Raw genomic sequence first — 25,054 nt, 5'->3', positions numbered from 1 at the left:
CCCTGTCAAGGGAACGTCAAGAAAAATACAAAGAAACGTCGCCCCGTGAGAAGTAGCCGGATGTGCTTTTGTTCAGTTGTTCACCCTTCCTGTTGGAAACGCTATTGTCAAGTCAGGAATGCCTACTGTCCAAAGGAGACGACAGAGTGACACGTCCGCTGACGTACAGGACAAGAAAGGAGCATGACGAATATGGCCATTACAGGAATTCCCGGGAATGCAGGAAAGATTTGAAATTGCCGGAAAGGGACAATGCTGGGAGCAGTATGTGGCACGCACGTGCGCTTGGGTTTCTGAGAAGGAAATCCACTTGTCGGAAACACCATATCGGATCTTTGCAGAAGAATAGAAATGTACCTCCTTGCCGTTCCCAAGCTCTACCCGCCAACAAGTGACCACGCCCAACGAAACAATACCGGACCAGTCAGTGCATCAGACCATCAGTGCAGTGATGTGTTCGATTGGATGCCGATATCTGAGGGGCGTGCCCTGTAACTGGTTGGTCAGCATCTTCAGAGAGGGGCTGGACATAGGGGGTTTTAAGGACGTTGCAGAGCACGAAATGACGCTCTGAGCCCTGAGTAAACGGCTCATCCAGACGCTTCTCGCTATGAACTCTTAACGCTGGCCATTTTGCTGATATACCCTTTTTTGATGTAAATAAGTTTTCTAAAAGTGCCATTACACCTGCTTTTATATATTTTACCAACTTCGAAGATTCAATCCTTTATCAACCCGGAGTCTCTGCACGCTACCAAGTGAAGGTCGGGTCGACTTTGTCCCAGCGTCATGACAGTGTGTCCCTGACGGTGAACTGTTCCGGCTACGACGTACCATCGCCTCCTAACATCTCGACGTGCCTGGTAACATCTTGGTGGAGGTGCTGGGTGAGACACCAATACCACAAGCTGGATCTCCGTTGTGGCCGCCAACTTGGTGCTAGCAATATGCAGTCCGACGCAGCTACCTCTACAGAGGCACAACCAGCGCCCACTGTCGTCGTTGCACAGCCTCGTGATCCGGGAACCTTTTCCGGCACCGATGACATCGACGTCGAAGACTGGCTCGCTATGTACGAACGAGTCAGTAAGCACAACCGATGGGACGCAACGTTGATGCTTGCAAATGTCATTTTCTACCTGGCTGGTACAGCGCGCGTCTGGTTCGAGACGCACGTAGATCTAACATCCTGGGACATGTGCAAAGAGAAGCTTCGGGATCTCTTTGGCAAGCCGATCGGACGCAAGCTCAGCGCTAAAAAGGACCTGGTATCGCGAGCAAAGTCGTCGACCAAATCATATCTATCGTACATACAAGGCGTACTAGCTCTAAGCCGCAAAGTGAACAGCGCCATGCCCGAGTGTGACAAGGTGGGCCACATCTTAAATGGCATTGCTGACGACGCTTTTAACCTTCTATTTTGCAAAGATTGTACGACGGTCGACTCCGTCCTCGAGATATGCCGGCGGTTTGAGCAAGCTAAACATCGTCGTATTGCTCCCCGCTTCGACCGCTTGCCAAACACAGTTGCTACGTCTTCGTGCAAAGATCTGTCAACATTTCAGCAGCCGTCCCATGAGCCAAACTTGACCAGGATCGTTCGCAGAGAGATGGAGGCAAAGGCCCAAGTCGCATTCACACCTCAGCCGGCGGATGCTACTATAGCACTGATCCAAGCTGTCGTTCGCCAAGAATTCGCGAACGTGGGCCTTAATGCGAGCGTAAGCCTCAGCTCTGGTCAGCCGTTCGCACAGCCATCTGTCCAGCCCACCGTTCAGGTGGTAGCTGCTGCGGCTCCGACTGCGCCCTCCCTGACGCGATACCCCGAATCTACCCGATGCTACCGCAACCCAGAAGAATGGCGGACCTTGGACAACCGATCCATCTGCTTCAAGTGCTCACGTGCCGGCCACATTTCTCGCCATTGCTGCAGCCGTTGGGTTCCGCCACCTCGACCTCGCTACTATCATGATCGCAGCACCGCCTACTGACCACACCCAACCTCTCTCCGTGATACGCCCTCTCGTGACTTTAACTCGCCATCCCCGCGCATGTCCAGCCGATCGCCGTCTCCCCAGACACGCCGTTCCTGCTCGCCCCTACCTCACCGTTCCTCGTCCCCTCACGTCTCTGGCCCGCTCCCGGAAAACTGATCAATGCAGCTCCCGGAGGTGGAGCTGCATTGACGACCCGGCCCGAAAATCCTCTGCTGACCCTCGCTCATCGCCGCAATCTTCTAGATGGTGTGCCTGTTACCGCCCTCATTGACACTGGTGCCCAAATTTCCGTCCTCAGCTCTTCGTTTCGCCGCCGACTCAAAAAAGTTGTCACACCCGCCTCTTCATAAGCCGTTCGTGTCGTCGATGGAGGCGTCGCTGCCGTCGTGGGACTTTGCACTGCGCGCGTGAGCATTTGTGGTCGAACTACCCCTGTGCTCTTCACTCTAATCGACCTCTTCCCTCACGATGTGATCCTCGGCATCGACTTTTTAACGGCGCACTCTGCCCTGATTGATTGTTCAAGTGACCTCCTTCGCTTAGACATGCCTTTCTGCTCCGACCGCACAGATATCAAGCCACGCCTCTGCTCCGTCGAGTTGTTCGCCTACCGCCCGAAGCTGCCATGTATGTTCCTTTGGCCCCGTTTCCTGCTATTCCTGATGGTACATACGTCACTTGTCCGATCACCGATGTTGTTCTCCACCGTAACGTCATACTCCCTCACACTGTCCTGACCGTCACGGATAACAGAACCTATCTTCCCGTCAGATTTGAATTATTCGGGCAAACCTCTCTGCCTTTTCCTTTCAATAAATCCATCTATCTATTCCCGTCCTTAACTTTAGCCGCTCTGTCCAAGTTTTGCCCCGTGGCATTGCACTCGCTGACTTGCTTCCGTTGGCTGACTGCGAAGTTTCTGCCCTCAAGCCTGTGCCTCTGTCTGAACCCCCCGTATTAGCTTCTCGTTCGACCCTTTTTACTCCCATGATAGCACCGGATTTGACACCTCAGCAAGCCAGGGCTCTCTCCGGCCTTTTGTTTTCGTACAGCGACATTTTTGATTTTGGCGACCGACCTTTGGCCCAGACATCTGTCGTTACCCATCGCATCAATACTGGTGATGCCAGCCCTATTCCCAGAAGGCCTTATCGAGTCTCTCTTGCTGAGCGCCACGTGATACAGGAGGTCGACAAGATGTTGACAAATAATATTATTGAGCCTTCCTGCAGTCCCTGGGCGTCTCCTGTAGTTTTAGTCAAAAAGAAAGCTCAAACTTGGAGATTCTGTGTAGATTACCGCCACCTCAATCAGATCACTAAAAAGGACGTTTATCCGCTCCCGAGAATTGACGACGCCCTCGACTGCTTGCATGGTGCCAGCTATTTTTCCTCGATCGACATGCGTTCCGGCTACTGGCAAATAGCTGTCGACGAACGGGATCGAGAGAAAACCGCATTTGTCACCCCTGACGGACTATACCAATTCAAGGTCATGCCATTTGGCCTGTAACGCTCCTGCGACCTTCTAGCGCATGATGGACTCGCTTCTCCGTGGCTTCAAGTGGACAACGTGCTTATGCTACTTAGATGACGTCATTTTCTCTCCCACGTTCACAAGTCACCTTGAACGGCTTTCTACGATACTGGCAGTCTTTCGCCGCGCCGGTCTTCAACTGAACACAAAAAATATGCAGCTTCGGCTGCCGCCAGATCAAAATCCTGGGACATTTGGTTGACGAAAATGGTGTGCAGCCCGACCCTGATAAAGTTCGTGCAGTCCGCGAGTTCCCTACACCACGTAATACAAGTGATGTGCGAAGTTTTCTCGGGCTCTGCACCTACTTCCGTCGCTTCATTCGGAACTTCGCTGACCTAGCACGTCCCTTTACCTCCCTTTTGCAGAAAAACGTGAATTTCTCGTGGAGCCGTGAACAAGCTCAGGCCTTCACAACGCTCATTTCCGCGCTCACCGCTCCTCCTGTACTGGCGCACTTCGACCCGTCTGCGCCTACAGAACTGCGCACCGACGCTAGCGGACATGGTATTGGCGCCATCCTTGCCGAGTACCAGCACGGCTACTCTCGTTTGATTGCCTATGCCAGCCGCCTTCTATCTCAGTCCGAGCGCAATTATTCCATTACGGAGCGCGAATGCCTTGCACTTGTTTGGGCGTTGACCAAATTCCGCCCTTATTTGTTTGGGTGGCCCTTCAGCGTAGTGACGGACCATCATGCCTTGTGTTGGTTATCATCACTTAAGGACCCTAGTGGCCACTTAGGTCGCTGGGCCTTGCAAGAATACACGTTTACTGTTGTGTGCAAGTCAGGCCGCCTACAACAAGACACCGACTGCTTGTCCCGCCACCCCGTTGACCCTCCTGAACTTCCTGACAATACTGCTGATGACTACGTTTTGTCCATTTCGAACTTTCTCCACATCGGCGTCGAACAGAGTCGTGATCCTTCCCTGCGCCCCATTATTTATCACCTGCGCAACGACAGCACCGATCCGCCCATCAGTATGTTAGTGCTGCTTAATAACACATTATACCGACGCAATATTCGCCCAGATGGTATAGACCTTTTGCTTGTTGTCCCGACACATCTACGCTCTGCTGTTCTTGCGAACCTTCATGATGCTCCTACAGCAGGGCACCTAGGAGTGTCCCGCACATACGACAATGTTCGACGGCGATTCTACTGGCCTCGCCTCTACCGCTCTGTTCGTCGCTACGTCGCCGCCTGTGAGCTGTGCCAGCGCAGGAAGACCCCGTCTCTTCACCCTAGTGGGCCCCTGCAACCACTCGCAGTTCCAACTGAGCCCTTTTCTCGAGTTGGTCTCGACCTGCTTGGGCCATTTCCCACATCCACTTCAGGGAACAAATGGATTGCCGCAGCGACCGATTACGCCACCCGGTATGCCATAACCAGAGCTATCCCCACCAGCTGTGCCTCCGACGTTGCAGACTTTCTTTTGCATGACATCATCTTGCTTCATGGTGCTCCTCGTCAACTGCTCACCGATCGCGGTCGCTGCTTCCTTTCTAAAGTTGTTAATGACATTCTGCGCTCATGCGCTACGCGCCACAACTTCACAACGGCCTACCATCCACAAACGAACGGTCTTACTGAGCGCCTTAATCGTACCCTGACCGATATGATGTCAATGTATGTTTCTGACCGTCACCGTGACTGGGACATCTCTTTACATTTCATAACATTTGCTTATACCTCTTCACGGCATGATACCGCCGGATACTCTCCCTTTTATCTATTCTTCGGCCGCGACCCTCTACTTCCCTTCGACACCTTACTGCCTCTTGACGATTCCTCCTGCAGTTACGCTTCTGATGCCATCGCCCGCGCTGATGCCGCCCGTCATATTACTCGAGACCGGCTTCGTGCGTCCCAGCATTCTCAAAAGCACCGTTACGATCTCCAGCACCGTGACGCCTACTACCCTCCTGGCTCCCTCGTACTCCTCTGGCTCCCTGCTCGACGTGTAGGCATGTGCGAGAAACTTCTGCCCCGCTACGTGGGCCTTTACCAGGTCTTGCGGCAACTTACCGACGTGACGAACGAGATTATACCTGTGAACCGCCACTCTCCTGCAAACCATCATCCAGACGTCGTGCATGTCGCCCGTCTCAAACCTTATATCTCGCGCTCACCTGTGTAGTCTACGCACCGGGACTGTGCTCCTTCCGCGGGAGGGGGGGGTATTGTTACGGTACGCAGTGAAAGAGACAATGACGAAGTGCTGGGCTAGTGGAGAAAGACCACGCTGCAGCTACGTCTGGTTCTCCTGTGAGTGTTGTTATGACCGTGCATGGTCCGCACTTGCGCGCACTATTGTTCACCTGTGGACATGGATATGTGCTGTGGATATGTGCTGTTGGTGCAAGGGCTCTAAGTGAGCCTGTTTCCATGAATCTTTTTGTGTGAGCCTGCTTTGCTTTGTCGAGACCCTGCAAATGCCAAGTTGGCCCTGTCAAGGGAACGTCAAGAAAAATACAAAGAAACGTCGCCCCGTGAGAAGTAGCCGGATGTGCTTTTGTTCAGTTGTTCACCCTTCCTGTTGGAAACGCTATTGTCAAGTCAGGAATGCCTACTGTCCAAAGGAGACGACAGAGTGACACGTCCGCTGACGTACAGGACAAGAAAGGAGCATGACGAATATGGCCATTACAGGAATTCCCGGGAATGCAGGAAAGATTTGAAATTGCCGGAAAGGGACAATGCTGGGAGCAGTATGTGGCACGCACGTGCGCTTGGGTTTCTGAGAAGGAAATCCACTTGCCGGAACCACCATATCGGATCTTTGCAGAAGAATAGAAATGTACCTCCTTGCTGTTCCCAAGCTCTACCCGCCAACAAGTGACCACGCCCAACGAAACAATACCGGACCAGTCAGTGCATCAGACCATCAGTGCAGTGATGTGTTCGATTGGATGCCGATATCTGAGGGGCGTGCCCTGTAACTGGTTGGTCAGCATCTTCAGAGAGGGGCTGGACATAGGGGGTTTTAAGGACGTTGCAGAGCACGAAATGACGCTCTGAGCCCTGAGTAAACGGCTCATCCAGACGCTTCTCGCTATGAACTCTTAACGCTGGCCATTTTGCTGATATACCCTTTTTTGATGTAAATAAGTTTTCTAAAAGTGCCATTACACCTGCTTTTATATATTTTACCAACTTCGAAGATTCAATCCTTTATCAACCCGGAGTCTCTGCACGCTACCAAGTGAAGGTCGGGTCGACTTTGTCCCAGCGTCATGACAGTGTGTCCCTGACGGTGAACTGTTCCGGCTACGACGTACCATCGCCTCCTAACATCTCGACGTGCCTGGTAACATCTTGGTGGAGGTGCTGGGTGAGACACCAATACCACAAGCTGGATCTCCGTTGTGGCCGCCAACTTGGTGCTAGCAATATGCAGTCCGACGCAGCTACCTCTACAGAGGCACAACCAGCGCCCACTGTCGTCGTTGCACAGCCTCGTGATCCGGGAACCTTTTCCGGCACCGATGACATCGACGTCGAAGACTGGCTCGCTATGTACGAACGAGTCAGTAAGCACAACCGATGGGACGCAACGTTGATGCTTGCAAATGTCATTTTCTACCTGGCTGGTACAGCGCGCGTCTGGTTCGAGACGCACGTAGATCTAACATCCCGGGACATGTGCAAAGAGAAGCTTCGGGATCTCTTTGGCAAGCCGATCGGACGCAAGCTCAGCGCTAAAAAGGACCTGGTATCGCGAGCAAAGTCGTCGACCAAATCATATCTATCGTACATACAAAGCGTACTAGCTCTAAGCCGCAAAGTGAACAGCGCCATGCCCGAGTGTGACAAGGTGGGCCACATCTTAAAGGGCATTGCTGACGACGCTTTTAACCTTCTATTTTGCAAAGATTGTACGACGGTCGACTCCGTCCTCGAGATATGCCGGCGGTTTGAGCAAGCTAAACATCGTCGTATTGCTCCCCGCTTCGACCGCTTGCCAAACACAGTTGCTACGTCTTCGTGCAAAGATCTGTCAACATTTCAGCAGCCGTCCCATGAGCCAAACTTGACCAGGATCGTTCGCAGAGAGATGGAGGCAAAGGCCCAAGTCGCATTCACACCTCAGCCGGCAAATGCTACTATAGCACTGATCCAAGCTGTCGTTCGCCAAGAATTCGCGAACGTGGGCCTTAATGCGAGCGTAAGCCTCAGCTCTGGTCAGCCGTCCGCACAGCCATCTGTCCAGCCCACCGTTCAGGTGGTAGCTGCTGCGGCTCCGACTGCGCCCTCCCTGACGCGATACCCCGAATCTACCCGATGCTACCGCAACCCAGAAGAATGGCGGACCTTGGACAACCGATCCATCTGCTTCAAGTGCTCACGTGCCGGCCACATTTCTCGCCATTGCTGCAGCCGTTGGGTTCCGCCACCTCGACCTCGCTACTATCATGATCGCAGCACCGCCTACTGACCACACCCAACCTCTCTCCGTGATACGCCCTCTCGTGACTTTAACTCGCCATCCCCGCGCATGTCCAGCCGATCGCCGTCTCCCCAGACACGCCGTTCCTGCTCGCCCCTACCTCACCGTTCCTCGTCCCCTCACGTCTCTGGCCCGCTCCCGGAAAACTGATCAATGCAGCTCCCGGAGGTGGAGCTGCATTGACGACCCGGCCCGAAAATCCTCTGCTGACCCTCGCTCATCGCCGCAATCTTCTAGATGGTGTGCCTGTTACCGCCCTCATTGACACTGGTGCCCAAATTTCCGTCCTCAGCTCTTCGTTTCGCCGCCGACTCAAAAAAGTTGTCACACCCGCCTCTTCACAAGCCGTTCGTGTCGTCGATGGAGGCGTCGCTGCCGTCGTGGGACTTTGCACTGCGCGCGTGAGCATTTGTGGTCGAACTACCCCTGTGCTCTTCACTCTAATCGACCTCTTCCCTCACGATGTGATCCTCGGCATCGACTTTTTAACGGCGCACTCTGCCCTGATTGATTGTTCAAGTGACCTCCTTCGCTTAGACATGCCTTTCTGCTCCGACCGCACAGATATCAAGCCACGCCTCTGCTCCGTCGAGTTGTTCGCCTACCGCCCGAAGCTGCCATGTATGTTCCTTTGGCCCCGTTTCCTGCTATTCCTGATGGTACATACGTCACTTGTCCGATCACCGATGTTGTTCTCCACCGTAACGTCATACTCCCTCACACTGTCCTGACCGTCACGGATAACAGAACCTATCTTCCCGTCAGATTTGAATTATTCGGGCAAACCTCTCTGCCTTTTCCTTTCAATAAATCCATCTATCTATTCCCGTCCTTAACTTTAGCCGCTCTGTCCAAGTTTTGCCCCGTGGCATTGCACTCGCTGACTTGCTTCCGTTGGCTGACTGCGAAGTTTCTGCCCTCAAGCCTGTGCCTCTGTCTGAACCCCCCGTATTAGCTTCTCGTTCGACCCTTTTTACTCCCATGATAGCACCGGATTTGACACCTCAGCAAGCCAGGGCTCTCTCCGGCCTTTTGTTTTCGTACAGCGACATTTTTGATTTTGGCGACCGACCTTTGGCCCAGACATCTGTCGTTACCCATCGCATCAATACTGGTGATGCCAGCCCTATTCCCAGAAGGCCTTATCGAGTCTCTCTTGCTGAGCGCCACGTGATACAGGAGGTCGACAAGATGTTGACAAATAATATTATTGAGCCTTCCTGCAGTCCCTGGGCGTCTCCTGTAGTTTTAGTCAAAAAGAAAGCTCAAACTTGGAGATTCTGTGTAGATTACCGCCACCTCAATCAGATCACTAAAAAGGACGTTTATCCGCTCCCGAGAATTGACGACGCCCTCGACTGCTTGCATGGTGCCAGCTATTTTTCCTCGATCGACATGCGTTCCGGCTACTGGCAAATAGCTGTCGACGAACGGGATCGAGAGAAAACCGCATTTGTCACCCCTGACGGACTATACCAATTCAAGGTCATGCCATTTGGCCTGTAACGCTCCTGCGACCTTCTAGCGCATGATGGACTCGCTTCTCCGTGGCTTCAAGTGGACAACGTGCTTATGCTACTTAGATGACGTTGTCATTTTCTCTCCCACGTTCACAAGTCACCTTGAACGGCTTTCTACGATACTGGCAGTCTTTCGCCGCGCCGGTCTTCAACTGAACACAAAAAATATGCAGCTTCGGCTGCCGCCAGATCAAAATCCTGGGACATTTGGTTGACGAAAATGGTGTGCAGCCCGACCCTGATAAAGTTCGTGCAGTCCGCGAGTTCCCTACACCACGTAATACAAGTGATGTGCGAAGTTTTCTCGGGCTCTGCACCTACTTCCGTCGCTTCATTCGGAACTTCGCTGACCTAGCACGTCCCTTTACCTCCCTTTTGCAGAAAAACGTGAATTTCTCGTGGAGCCGTGAACAAGATCAGGCCTTCACAACGCTCATTTCCGCGCTCACCGCTCCTCCTGTACTGGCGCACTTCGACCCGTCTGCGCCTACAGAACTGCGCACCGACGCTAGCGGACATGGTATTGGCGCCATCCTTGCCGAGTACCAGCACGGCTACTCTCGTTTGATTGCCTATGCCAGCCGCCTTCTATCTCAGTCCGAGCGCAATTATTCCATTACGGAGCGCGAATGCCTTGCACTTGTTTGGGCGTTGACCAAATTCCGCCCTTATTTGTTTGGGTGGCCCTTCAGCGTAGTGACGGACCATCATGCCTTGTGTTGGTTATCATCACTTAAGGACCCTAGTGGCCACTTAGGTCGCTGGGCCTTGCAAGAATACACGTTTACTGTTGTGTGCAAGTCAGGCCGCCTACAACAAGACACCGACTGCTTGTCCCGCCACCCCGTTGACCCTCCTGAACTTCCTGACAATACTGCTGATGACTACGTTTTGTTCATTTCGAACTTTCTCCACATCGGCGTCGAACAGAGTCGTGATCCTTCCCTGCGCCCCATTATTGATCACCTGCGCAACGACAGCACCGATCCGCCCATCAGTATGTTAGTGCTGCTTAATAACACATTATACCGACGCAATATTCGCCCAGATGGTATAGACCTTTTGCTTGTTGTCCCGACACATCTACGCTCTGCTGTTCTTGCGAACCTTCATGATGCTCCTACAGCAGGGCACCTAGGAGTGTCCCGCACATACGACAATGTTCGACGGCGATTCTACTGGCCTCGCCTCTACCGCTCTGTTCGTCGCTACGTCGCCGCCTGTGAGCTGTGCCAGCGCAGGAAGACCCCGTCTCTTCACCCTAGTGGGCCCCTGCAACCACTCGCAGTTAAAACTGAGCCCTTTTCTCGAGTTGGTCTCGACCTGCTTGGGCCATTTCCCACATCCACTTCAGGGAACAAATGGATTGCCGCAGCGACCGATTACGCCACCCGGTATGCCATAACCAGAGCTATCCCCACCAGCTGTGCCTCCGACGTTGCAGACTTTCTTTTGCATGACATCATCTTGCTTCATGGTGCTCCTCGTCAACTGCTCACCGATCGCGGTCGCTGCTTCCTTTCTAAAGTTGTTAATGACATTCTGCGCTCATGCGCTACGCGCCACAACTTCACAACGGCCTACCATCCACAAACGAACGGTCTTACTGAGCGCCTTAATCGTACCCTGACCGATATGATGTCAATGTATGTTTCTGACCGTCACCGTGACTGGGACATCTCTTTACATTTCATAACATTTGCTTATACCTCTTCACGGCATGATACCGCCGGATACTCTCCCTTTTATCTATTCTTCGGCCGCGACCCTCTACTTCCCTTCGACACCTTACTGCCTCTTGACGATTCCTCCTGCAGTTACGCTTCTGATGCCATCGCCCGCGCTGATGCCGCCCGTCATATTACTCGAGACCGGCTTCGTGCGTCCCAGCATTCTCAAAAGCACCGTTACGATCTCCAGCACCGTGACGCCTACTACCCTCCTGGCTCCCTCGTACTCCTCTGGCTCCCTGCTCGACGTGTAGGCATGTGCGAGAAACTTCTGCCCCGCTACGTGGGCCTTTACCAGGTCTTGCGGCAACTTACCGACGTGACGAACGAGATTATACCTGTGAACCGCCACTCTCCTGCAAACCATCATCCAGAAGTCGTGCATGTCGCCCGTCTCAAACCTTATATCTCGCGCTCACCTGTGTAGTCTACGCACCGGGACTGTGCTCCTTCCGCGGGAGGGGGGGGTATTGTTACGGTACGCAGTGAAAGAGACGATGACGAAGTGCTGGGCTAGTGGAGAAAGACCACGCTGCAGCTACGTCTGGTTCTCCTGTGAGTGTTGTTATGACCGTGCATGGTCCGCACTTGCGCGCACTATTGTTCACCTGTGGACATGGATATGTGCTGTGGATATGTGCTGTTGGTGCAAGGGCTCTAAGTGAGCCTGTTTCCATGAATCTTTTTGTGTGAGCCTGCTTTGCTTTGTCGAGACCCTGCAAATGCCAAGTTGGCGCTGTCAAGGGAACGTCAAGAAAAATACAAAGAAACGTCGCCCCGTGAGAAGTAGCCGGATGTGCTTTTGTTCAGTTGTTCACCCTTCCTGTTGGAAACGCTATTGTCAAGTCAGGAATGCCTACTGTCCAAAGGAGACGACAGAGTGACACGTCCGCTGACGTACAGGACAAGAAAGGAGCATGACGAATATGGCCATTACAGGAATTCCCGGGAATGCGGGAAAGATTTGAAATTGCCGGAAAGGGACAATGCTGGGAGCAGTATGTGGCACGCACGTGCGCTTGGGTTTCTGAGAAGGAAATCCACTTGCCGGAACCACCATATCGGATCTTTGCAGAAGAATAGAAATGTACCTCCTTGCCGTTCCCAAGCTCTACCCGCCAACAAGTGACCACGCCCAACGAAACAATACCGGACCAGTCAGTGCATCAGACCATCAGTGCAGTGATGTGTTCGATTGGATGCCGATATCTGAGGGGCGTGCCCTGTAACTGGTTGGTCAGCATCTTCAGAGAGGGGCTGGACATAGGGGGTTTTAAGGACGTTGCAGAGCACGAAATGACGCTCTGAGCCCTGAGTAAACGGCTCATCCAGACGCTTCTCGCTATGAACTCTTAACGCTGGCCATTTTGCTGATATACCCTTTTTTGATGTAAATAAGTTTTCTAAACGTGCCATTACACCTGCTTTTATATATTTTACCAACTTCGAAGATTCAATCCTTTATCAACCCGGAGTCTCTGCACGCTACCAAGTGAAGGTCGGGTCGACTTTGTCCCAGCGTCATGACAGTGTGTCCCTGACGGTGAACTGTTCCGGCTACGACGTAATATCGCCTCCTAACATCTCGACGTGCCTGGTAACATCTTGGTGGAGGTGCTGGGTGAGACACCAATACCACAAGCTGGATCTCCGTTGTGGCCGCCAACTTGGTGCTAGCAATATGCAGTCCGACGCAGCTACCTCTACAGAGGCACAACCAGCGCCCACTGTCGTCGTTGCACAGCCTCGTGATCCGGGAACCTTTTCCGGCACCGATGACATCGACGTCGAAGACTGGCTCGCTATGTACGAACGAGTCAGTAAGCACAACCGATGGGACGCAACGTTGATGCTTGCAAATGTCATTTTCTACCTGGCTGGTACAGCGCGCGTCTGGTTCGAGACGCACGTAGATCTAACATCCTGGGACATGTGCATAGAGAAGCTTCGGGATCTCTTTTGCAAGCCGATCGGACGCAAGCTCAGCGCTAAAAAGGACCTGGTATCGCGAGCAAAGTCGTCGACCAAATCATATCTATCGTACATACAAGGCGTACTAGCTCTAAGCCGCAAAGTGAACAGCGCCATGCCCGAGTGTGACAAGGTGGGCCACATCTTAAAGGGCATTGCTGACGACGCTTTTAACCTTCTATTTTGCAAAGATTGTACGACGGTCGACTCCGTCCTCGAGATATGCCGGCAGTTTGAGCAAGCTAAACATCGTCGTATTGCTCCCCGCTTCGACCGCTTGCCAAACACAGTTGCTACGTCTTCGTGCAAAGATCTGTCAACATTTCAGCAGCCGTCCCATGAGCCAAACTTGACCAGGATCGTTCGCAGAGAGCTGGAGGCAAAGGCCCAAGTCGCATTCACACCTCAGCCGGCGGATGCTACTATAGCACTGATCCAAGCTGTCGTTCGCCAAGAATTCGCGAACGTGGGCCTTAATGCGAGCGTAAGCCTCAGCTCTGGTCAGCCGTCCGCACAGCCATCTGTCCAGCCCACCGTTCAGGTGGTAGCTGCTGCGGCTCCGACTGCGCCCTCCCTGACGCGATACCCCGAATCTACCCGATGCTACCGCAACCCAGAAGAATGGCGGACCTTGGACAACCGACCCATCTGCTTCAAGTGCTCACGTGCCGGCCACATTTCTCGCCATTGCTGCAGCCGTTGGGTTCCGCCACCTCGACCTCGCTACTATCATGATCGCAGCACCGCCTACTGACCACACCCAACCTCTCTCCGTGATACGCCCTCTCGTGACTTTAACTCGCCATCCCCGCGCATGTCCAGCCGATCGCCGTCTCCCCAGACACGCCGTTCCTGCTCGCCCCTACCTCACCGTTCCTCGTCCCCTCACGTCTCTGGCCCGCTCCCGGAAAACTGATCAATGCAGCTCCCGGAGGTGCAGCTGCATTGACGACCCGGCCCGAAAATCCTCTGCTGACCCTCGCTCATCGCCGCAATCTTCTAGATGGTGTGCCTGTTACCGCCCTCATTGACACTGGTGCCCAAATTTCCGTCCCCAGCTCTTCGTTTCGCCGCCGACTCAAAAAAGTTGTCACACCCGCCTCTTCATAAGCCGTTCGTGTCGTCGATGGAGGCGTCGCTGCCGTCGTGGGACTTTGCACTGCGCGCGTGAGCATTTGTGGTCGAACTACCCCTGTGCTCTTCACTCTAATCGACCGCTTCCCTCACGATGTGATCCTCGGCATCGACTTTTTAACGGCGCACTCTGCCCTGATTGATTGTTCAAGTGACCTCCTTCGCTTAGACATGCCTTTCTGCTCCGACCGCACAGATATCAAGCCACGCCTCTGCTCCGTCGAGTTGTTCGCCTACCGCCCGAAGCTGCCATGTATGTTCCTTTGGCCCCGTTTCCTGCTATTCCTGATGGTACATACGTCACTTGTCCGATCACCGATGTTGTTCTCCACCGTAACGTCATACTCCCTCACACTGTCCTGACCGTCACGGATAACAGAACCTATCTTCCCGTCAGATTTGAATTATTCGGGCAAACCTCTCTGCCTTTTCCTTTCAATAAATCCATCTATCTATTCCCGTCCTTAACTTTAGCCGCTCTGTCCAAGTTTTGCCCCGTGGCATTGCACTCGCTGACTTGCTTCCGTTGGCTGACTGCGAAGTTTCTGCCCTCAAGCCTGTGCCTCTGTCTGAACCCCCCGTATTAGCTTCTCGTTCGACCCTTTTTACTCCCATGATAGCACCGGATTTGACACCTCAGCAAGCCATGGCTCTCTCCGGCCTTTTGTTTTCGTACAGCGACATTTTTGATTTTGGCGACCGACCTTTGGCCCAGACATCTGTCGTTACCCATCGCATCAATACTGGTGATGCCAGCCCTATTCACAGAAGGCCTTATCGAGTCTCTCTTGCTGAGCGCCACGTGATACAGGAGGTCGACAAGATGTTGACAAATAATATTATTGAGCCTTCCTGCAGTCCCTGGGCGTCTCCTGTAGTTTTAGTCAAAAAGAAAGATCAAACTTGGAGATTCTGTGTAGATTACCGCCACCTCAATCAGATCACTAAAAAGGACGTTTATCCGCTCCCGAGAATTGACGACGCCCTCGACTGCTTGCATGGTGCCAGCTATTTTTCCTCGATCGACATGCGTTCCGGCTACTGGCAAATAGCTGTCGACGAACGGGATCGAGAGAAAACCGCATTTGTCACCCCTGACGGACTATACCAATTCAAGGTCATGCCATTTGGCCTGTAACGCTCCTGCGACCTTCGAGCGCATGATGGACTCGCTTCTCCGTGGCTTCAAGTGGACAACATGCTTATGCTACTTAGATGACGTTGTCGTTTTCTCTCCCACGTTCACAAGTCACCTTGAACGGCTTTCTACGATACTGGCAGTCTTTCGCCGCGCCGGTCTTCAACTGAACACAAAAAATATGCAGCTTCGGCTGCCGCCAGATCAAAATCCTGGGACATTTGGTTGACGAAAATGGTGTGCAGCCCGACCCTGATAAAGTTCGTGCAGTCCGCGAGTTCCCTACACCACGTAATACAAGTGATGTGCGAAGTTTTCTCGGGCTCTGCATCTACTTCGCTTCATTCGGAACTTCGCTGACCTAGCGCGTCCCTTTACCTCCCTTTTGCAGAAAAACGTGAATTTCTCGTGGAGCCGTGAACAAGCTCAGGCCTTCACAACGCTCATTTCCGCGCTCACCGCTCCTCCTGTACTGGCGCACTTCGACCCGTCTGCGCCTACAAAACTGCGCACCGACGCTAGCGGACATGGTATTGGCGCCATCCTTGCCGAGTACCAGCACGGCTACTCTCGTGTGATTGCCTATGCCAGCCGCCTTCTATCTCAGTCAGAGCGCAATTATTCCATTACGGAGCGCGAATGCCATGCACTTGTTTGGGCGTTGACCAAATTCCGCCCTTATTTGTTTGGGTGGCCCTTCAGCGTAGTGATGGACCATCATGCCTTGTGTTGGTTGTCATCACTTAAGGACCCTAGTGGCCGCTTAGGTCGCTGGGCCTTGCAAGAATACACGTTTACTGTTGTGTGCAAGTCAGGCCGCCTACATCAAGACACCGACTGCTTGTCCCGCCACCCCGTTGACCCTCCTGAACTTCCTGACAATACTGCTGATGACTACGTTTTGTCCATTTCGAACTTTCTCCACATCGGCGTCGAACAGAGTCGTGATCCTTCCCTGCGCCCCGTTATTGATCACCTGCGCAACGACAGCACCGATCCGCCCATCAGTATGTTTGTGCTGCTTAATAACACATTATACCAACGCAATATGCGCCCAGATGGTGTAGACCTTTTGCTTGTTGTCCCGACACATCTACGCTCTGCTGTTCTTGCGAACCTTCATGATGCTCCTACAGCAGGGCACCTAGGAGTGTCCCGCACATACGACAATGTTCGACGGCGATTCTACTGGCCTCACCTCTACCGCTCTGTTCGTCGCTACGTCGCCGCCTGTGAGCTGTGCCAGCGCAGGAAGACCCCGTCTCTTCACCCTAGTGGGCCCCTGCAACCACTCGCAGTTCACACTGAGCCCTTTTCTCGAGTTGGTCTCGACCTGCTTGGGCCATTTCCCACATCCACTTCAGGGAACAAATGGATTGCCGCAGCGACCGATTACTCCACCCGGTATGCCATAACAAGAGTTATCCCCACCAGCTGTGCCTCCGACGTTGCAGACTTTCTTTTGCATGACATCATCTTGCTTCATGGTGCTCCTCATCAACTGCTCACCGATCGCGGTCGCTGCTTCCTTTCTAAAGTTGTTAATGACATTCTGCGCTCATGCGCTACGCGCCACAACTTCACAACGGCCTACCATCCACAAACGAACGGTCTTACTGAGCGCCTTAATCGTACCCTGACCGATATGATGTCAATGTATGTTTCTGACCGTCACCATGACTGGGACATCTCTTAACATTTCATAACATTCGCTTATACCTCTTCACGGCATGATACCGCCGGATACTCTCCCTTTTATCTACTCTTCGGCCGCGACCCTCTACTTCCCTTCGACACCTTACTGCCTCTTGACGATTCCTCCTGCAGTTACGCTTCTGATGCCATCGCCCGCGCTGATGCCGCCCGTCATATTACTCGAGACCGGCTTCGTGCGTCCCAGCATTCTCAAAAGCACCGTTACGATCTCCAGCACCGTGACGCCTACTACCCTCCTGGCTCCCTCGTACTCCTCTGGCTCCCTGCTCGACGTGTAGGCATGTGCGAGAAACTTCTGCCCCGCTACGTGGGTCTTTACCAGGTCTTGCGGCAACTTACCGACGTGACGAACGAGATTATCCCTGTGAGCCGCCACTCTCCTGCAAACCATCATCCAGAAGTCGTGCATGTCGCCCGTCTCAAACCTTATATCTCGCGCTCACCTGTGTAGTCTACGCACCGGGACTGTGCTCCTTCCGCGGGAGGGGGGGGTATTGTTACGGTACGCAGTGAAAGACACGATGACGAAGTGCTGGGCTAGTGGAGAAAGACCACACTGCAGCTACGTCTGGTTCTCCTGTGAGTGTTGTTATGACCGTGCATTGTCCGCACTTGCGCGCACTATTGTTCACCTGTGGACATGGATAGTGCTGTGGATATGTGCTGTTGGTGCAAGGGCTCTAAGTGAGCCTGTTTCCATGAATCTTTTTGTGTGAGCCTGCTTTGCTTTGTCGAGACACTGCAAATGCCAAATTGGCCCTGTCAAGGGAACGTCAAGAAAAATACAAAGAAACGTCGCCCCGTGAGAAGTAGCCGGATGTGCTTTTGTTCAGTTGTTCACCCTTCCTGTTGGAAACGCTATTGTCAAGTGAGGAATGCCTACTGTCTAAAGGAGACGACAGAGTGACACGTCCGCTGACGTACAGGACAAGAAAGGAGCATGACGAATACGGCCATTACAGGAATTCCCGGGAATGCAGGAAAGATTTGCAATTGCCGGAAAGGACAATGCTGGGAGCAGTATGTGGCGCGCACGTGCACTTGGGTTTCTGAGAAGGAAATCCACTTGCCGGAACCACGATATCGGATCTTTGCAGAAGAATAGAAATGTACCTCCTTGCCGTTCCCAAGCTGTACCCGCCAACAAGTGACCACGCCCAACGAAACAATACCGGACCAGTCAGTGCATCAGACCATCAGTGCAGTGATGTGTTCGATTGGATGCCGATATCTGAGGGGCGTGCCCTGTAACTGGTTGGTCAGCATCTTCAGAGAGCGGCTGGACATAGGGGGTTTTAAGGACGTTGCAGAGCACGAAATGACGCTCTGAGCCCTGGGTAAACGGCTCATCCAGACGCTTCTCGCTATGAACTCTTAACGCTGGCCATTTTGCTGATATACCCTTTTTTCATGTAAATAAGTTTTCTCAAAGTGCCAATAAACCTGCTTTTATATATTTTACCAACTTCGAAGATTCAATCCTTTATCAACCCGGAGTCTCTGCACGCTACCAAGTGAAGGCCGGGTCGACTTTGTCCCAGCGTCATGACAGTGTGTCCCTGACGGTGAACTGTTGCGGCTACGACGTACCATCGCCTCCTAACATCTCGACGTGCCTCGTAACAATATCTATTTCCCAGCCAGTTGATTGATGGTGCAGTGTCCGCCGAGAGAATGGTAGTCAGCAATTCTTTTAAAGCGCTGGATGCAACATTCAAGTGGCACGCAGCATTGCGTTCGGAGGCATAAACTTGCCGCCCTTGCTGAAATTCATCGCGTTCAATGCACTAGTAAGTTCAATCGGAAGTTCAATGCACTAGTAAAACAATTTATTCGTAGTCAACCTTCATAATAGTGAGACATTTTTGGTGGGCAGTACGTTAGGAAGCATTCACCGGTGCCTCGTAAATGGAGCATGTTATTTGCTTCTAAATTTTTTCACATTGTGCAATATTGAAACTTGTGGTCGTGGTATATGTGAACCGGTAGTAGACGCCAGTGGCCTTTCACTTGTACAAATATTGTCTTATTTCCAGTGCAGGACCCGCTGGCCGGCGGAGCAGACGCGACCCGAGAGGCGGCGAATGAGGTTTTACTGTATTATGATTCAAATTAATTCCGACGTAGCAAAGTAACACTACAATTTAATTCTGAATTTATTTGAATATACTGCATTACCTGTTCACACACTTGATACTGCTTGCAAGTTTGAGAAATGTGTGGTTTCTAAACCTTAAAGCATCAGGATGCCGCTCGGAAGATGCAAATGACTCCGCAGTTGTGCCAGTATGGAGAGGTCGGTTATAAGCCGCGGCACGTTGTTGTTGTACCCTTTCCATTGTGGCGGCCTCCGCAAGGAATCCGTTTACAGTCGACGGTGGGTTGCGCACAAGGCCTGCGAACACTTGCTCTTTCAAACCCTGCATCAAGCGCCTGACCTTTTTGTCCTCGGACATGGCAGGATCGGCTCGCCTGAAGAGGTGCGTCATGTCCTCGACGTACGCTTGGACACTCATTCGGCATCTGGATGCGGGAGTGAATGGCACGTTCTGCATGTTCGCGACGATCCGCGCTAGTGTAGACCTCGAGCAGTTGATGACGGAATTCCCGCCACGATGTTAACATTTGCTCTCATCACATCACATCATCACTTTATTTTCCTTAAATACCCCTTGCGGGGTGTTACATAAGGGGTGGGTTTTTATTAAGTACAGGTGTTCAATGCAGTCATGAATGTTCCAGGGCAGGTGATGGCAGCGATATCGTGGGGAAGGCCGTTCCAATCAGCTGCTACTCGGCAAAAATATGAATTAGAGAAAACAGTGGTACGGGCACGTGGGCGCAAAACTTGAAGAGGGTGACTGATGCGATGGGATCTGCGCGGCGGGGGTGCGCAGATGTAGGGTTCTTGTCTGAGTGGCGAATAAAAAAACATGTGAAATAAGACGAGACTGGCAGTGCGACGGTGAGCAGAAAGATTAGATAGACCTGATTGCAATTTTAGAGATGATATGCTAACGTCGTATGAATACGAGGAATGAATGAATCTGGTGGCCCTGTTCTGCACAGCTTCGAGGGCGTTTGTTAGATATGCTTGGTGAGGGTTCCAGATGGCCGATGCGAATTCCAGTTTAGTTCTGATGAGTGAAATATATGCTTGTAGTCTTACATGTTGAGGGGCATCGCGCAGGTGACGTTTCAAGAAAACAAGTGTTTTATTAGCTGATGATATCAGGTTAGTCACATGCAGACGCCAGGATAAATCGTTAGAAATGGTGATACCTAAGTACTTGTACGACTGGACGAAGTCGACAGAGGAGTTAGAAATTGTGTACTGGAAAACAAAAGGATTTCGGCGGCGGTGAAAAGATATATACTTACATTTGTTAGGGTTGAGTGTCCTAACACCAGTTTTGCACATGGTTTGGGTCAGCCTGTAGGGATTCTTGGTCAGAAGGGTTAGTGACTGAACGATAAATAACGCAGTCATCAGCAAACAGACGGATATGACAAGATACATGCTGGGGTAGGTCATTGATGTAAACAAGGAATAACAAAGGACCGAGAACGGAACCCTGCGGGACGCCGGAGGTTACTGGAAGCGGGTGGGAGGGCTGATTATTAATGAAGACAGACTGAGAACGATGCGTGAGGAATTCTTTAATCCATGCGATGATGCTTGGATCTAGGTTCAGCTGAGAGAGTTTGAGAAGCAAGCGTTGATGAGGTACTTTATCGAAAGCCTTAGCGAAGTCTAGGAATATGGCATGAGTTTGTAGGTTAGTGTCAAGGTTGGCGTGCATGTCATGAAGAAAAATGGCTAGCTGAGTTTCGCAGGAAAATCCTTTCCGAAATCCATGTTAACATTTGCTCTCGGTTCCCGAACCAGATCCGGGCGCCATCCTCAAGGCTGAAGTAGAGGTTCCTTAGTTTGGCAGTATCGTCCCATTGGTTAAAAGCAGCGACACGTTCAAACTGAAGGAACCAGTCCTCCACATCCTCAAAGAGGTCACCATGGAAAGACTTCAGTACCCGAGGGGCCTGCAAGGTGTAGTTACAGGCCGGTGCGACGCCCGTTACCTGCTGAGCAGAAGCACTAGATGTCATGGCGGCGGGTGATGGCTGAAACTCTGGAGACAGTCCCTGGAGCCGTCGGCTGGAGCGATGCACGGGGGTGTCCAATGCCACAAGGCTGGCGCGACGTCTTTCAGGTGGAGACTCTTGCATAGGTGATCTTACCCAGCACCTCCACCAGAATGTCACGTACAAGGTGATTGAGGGTATCAAGAATAGCAAGGGGTTAGCTCCGATACAACAGCGGTGAGACGCACAGACGCAAAACCCGCAAGCGACACTTCGTCGTCCTTCACTCAGTCATGCGCCATCTGGCAACGCTAGGTGGCAATATGCATTGCAATCCATCGCCTTCTTAGTTTACTTTTGAATGAACAAGGCCACTGCCAGTTTAATCGTTGAGTCTGGAGACGCCGAAGATGGTGACTTTGCATGAAGAGGGGCGAGAGACAAATCGATTATTGCAATCTGTCTGTCTAGTGTAGCAGTTTGAATAGTTTGCTATATTAATTTAGTGTTCCCCTAAGGAAGGATGCAGTTTTGTAATTAAAACGGTTTTTGTTATGCATGAAATGCTACCAATTCTGAAATGCACATGTAAATATTGCCACAGATAAGGCAAGCAACGAGAACTGAATTCTTGAACGTAGCACGCTCACTCTGTTTGGGGCTCTCTCTCTCTGTGCTGTGCCTTGCATCCTATTTATGCTTATTTCTGATCTTTATCTTAAACAGGTTAATATAGTTAATCAAGCTCGTCTCTTGGATATAAAGTAAGAAGAAAGAGTAAATTTTAGATGTTGGCATATTTGCAGATGTCTTTCGTGTGCAATAAAGCTGTTAAGTTTTGTTAAATGCTTAGTAATCTTAGAGGTGTAAAGGTAAAATTTGCCCGTATATATACTGGCAATCATATTTGCTGAAATCGGTTTCAAAAACTGTTACTGGCACATTTTGAAAATTTTGGCTTTATTGCATTTTTCAGTGTCTAAGGAGTCATGTGCAATAAAATCATTCCACCGCCATATATGAAATGGCAAAAGGCTGAGTTAAAAAAAAATTGCAGCACTTTTTGGTATAATATTTCATTACAATACATTTAGAGAGTTGAGTTTTATGAGCAAAAAAAAATTCTGGAGTCAAAATGTTTGACCAGATTGACCATTTTGCTTGCAGTGCCCACTCAAAAGACGTTTACAACTTACCCGGTATTCATTCCTAGATTTTACGGGCAGCAGGAAGCTTGCATGTTCCTGTATGTGCCAGCTTGTAATTCACATTATTGGAGAGGTGAGGTCTAAAAGCTTCAATGGTGAAGCAAGCACTTGAACAGCAGGCCTGTAAGGCACTGAGCATGCCTGTTGGATTGTTTGAAATCTTGCAGCTCTTTTGAGGGCACAAGGCGGATATAAGGGGGCGGCTGGGTTTTCATTTGACTCCCATGTAGCTGCACAGCCACAGCTTCTTGCAAAGGTGCACCTTGCCACTGATGTTTCGTAAATATCCTGCACAATCTCTCTAAGCTGTGACTGTGCCACGCTGGCAATTATGGCTGCATTTTGATGAAGGCAAAATGCAAAAATGGACTGTGTGATGTGTGGTGTACATAAAAGACCTCAGATAGTTCATTCATGGGCCCATTGGCCTATGTGCAGCTTCAACATGTCAGACTCCCATACTATGCCATACCATACATCACCCGATCTTGTTTTTTCAGCTAGCGTCACGGTGGATAAATTATTCACCATTCACGTCTTCACCCAGTAGGCAGGTATTTCAGGGTTTCAGTTGGTTTGATGCCCTATAAACAGGTGCGGCCTACAGTAACTCTGAAAAGCATGACTTTAAGTACTGTTACTTGCTGAGATTCCATTACAGTTCAAGTACTCTTCTGTTCTTTTCTTGTCTGCTGCTTCCAGGAGCAGAATGACCAGTTCATTGTACAGCTGCAAAAAAACTAGCCAACAAGGTGTGCGGCTTCTCAGGTTTAAATGATGGGTCAGTCCCAGGAATTTTTATGCCTTGGCCGGCGCTGTGCAGCGGCCCACAGAGGAATGCAGCTCCTTGCATGAGAGGTACGTAAAAATGATGAAGGGATCTCTGCAGGCACATGGTTTTCATCCTGGTATTGTTTCATAATCAGTAGGGTTGAGCCCACTGCAGTATGACAGCTCGCTCTAATAACCTTCAATTAATCTAGTTTTTCTGTATTTGGGTGTCCTTGGGGAAAATGAAGTAGTGTGGTTTATATGATGTGGTGCCAATATACTAGGCAGGAGTTAAAGGGACTATGAAATGGCTAGAAAAGCCACTGATAAACGTTTTGAATGTGTAGAACGAATGCTTCGGAGCGTTCCCCCAAAGTACAACTCCTTGCAACAAAGGCAGCGTTTTATTTTTCATTTTTAAAAAGTGCATTTTTGAAATTTGCGGGCTGCTCGGTTCTCGCGTGGCGGTGAAATTTGGAACTATTCTGTCGTGAGTACATACGTCACAACTACAAAGACCGACAAGCTACCATTGGCTGCAGGCGTGACGCGCTACGTCACGAAAACACTTCCGGAAGCTGCTAAAGTCTGCTCGAGTGCTGCATGCGGGAACCCCTTAGCCTAAAGCTATAGTTTGCTGTGTTAACTGAGAAGGTGGTGGCGTCTGACTGAAAGTGTCCGTTGCCGCCGGAGTGCGAAAGGAGCACGAGATGGTCCGATTCAACATCGTACCGATTGCACACTTCTGCTTCTGATCATGTTTCAGGAGCAGCACTTAAAATAGGCGGCGTCAACCTTCGTGCACCGACCAACGGTGCAGTAACAGCATGCTGTATTTTCGTCTCGTCTTTGCCGCATTGATCATTTGTGCGGCGTGTTGATAATGAAATGGAATGTGCGTCAGAAATGTCGGCCTTCAGCTGCATCGCGAAAGTACACAAATTCGCATCGGTTAAGTGCAGTACCGGATGCCGCCAGGCTACTGCAGAGATGCCGTCCGCGAGCGCTGCGGCTAGGCCTTGTTTGTTTGGCATTGAAGCTACGGTGGACGGTGCTTTAGAATCGGCCACTTGATTGTCTCTCTAGCCTAGCCGCTCGCGTGCTTCGTGCAGGATTCTTTCGTGTAGCTGCGGATTGGTGATAGCCTGCACTGCTGCATGTGCTGAGCTGCTTTGCTGATGTTTTGTGCCATCGATCCTGGCTCGGATGATGCCTAACACACGTGCACGTTACGCACTGACACTTCCTAAACAGAGTACGAGAGGACTCGAAACAAAAAAACACTATACTACCCTTCTTGCTAATCTCAAGTCTTAAGATTCGCGGACGAGTAACTCATGCTCACCTGTAATCCAAACTTTGTAGCAATATCTTTAAATGATCAGTCCGTGCTCACGCCGATGATATGTTTGCATTCCATTCGTTATACACCACAAGAGATGCCGTCGACTATCATGAAAGGGCTCTTGGCTAAAGACAGTGGCATGTTTGCAAGCGTGCCAGCTTCCATGCAGAGTTGTTGCTCCGCGACAAGAACGGCCACCGTTGGTCAAACTGCAGAAGACGGTACCGCTGACACCGGACACTGACCAGTAGTGCAAGATAAGAAAGGGGTCTTGTAGAAAGCCATACTCGGCAGGAGTGCACGCTGATTTGCGCTCAATGGGATATGTAAGGAAGTACTTCTCCGCGGCGGCCGCCGGTGTGTGTGGACCCACCTTCAAAGGGCGATGGCAGGGTTATTTTATGTATTGCTGTTTTATACTTGTATGAATAATATACGGGTCTGTGATTCA

The 25,054-nt window shown here is 51.3% G+C and overlaps 2 protein-coding genes across 2 annotated transcripts; both read left to right on the top strand.

The window, feature by feature from the left end:
• The first annotated feature begins 947 nt into the window (after nt 1–947).
• Nucleotides 948–4,577, top strand: LOC146194134 (uncharacterized). Its single transcript, XM_084596010.1, has 2 exons — nt 948–1,616; nt 4,569–4,577. The coding sequence occupies exons 1-2, from the start codon at nt 948–950 to the stop codon at nt 4,575–4,577; spliced, it is 678 nt and encodes a 225-aa protein (XP_084452136.1).
• A 2,354-nt stretch (nt 4,578–6,931) lies between these two features.
• LOC146194133 (uncharacterized) lies at nt 6,932–23,231 on the top strand. The gene is made up of 2 exons (XM_084596009.1): nt 6,932–7,633; nt 23,190–23,231. The coding sequence occupies exons 1-2, from the start codon at nt 6,932–6,934 to the stop codon at nt 23,229–23,231; spliced, it is 744 nt and encodes a 247-aa protein (XP_084452135.1).
• The last annotated feature ends 1,823 nt before the right edge of the window (nt 23,232–25,054 follow it).

This window comes from Amblyomma maculatum, chromosome 3, assembly GCF_055883805.1.
Source record: "Amblyomma maculatum isolate TAMU_Amacu chromosome 3, ASM5588380v1, whole genome shotgun sequence".
Lineage (NCBI taxonomy): Eukaryota > Metazoa > Arthropoda > Arachnida > Ixodida > Ixodidae > Amblyomma > Amblyomma maculatum.
Note: the sequence above shows the minus strand (reverse complement) of the source record. Positions and strands in the feature narration are given on the sequence as shown.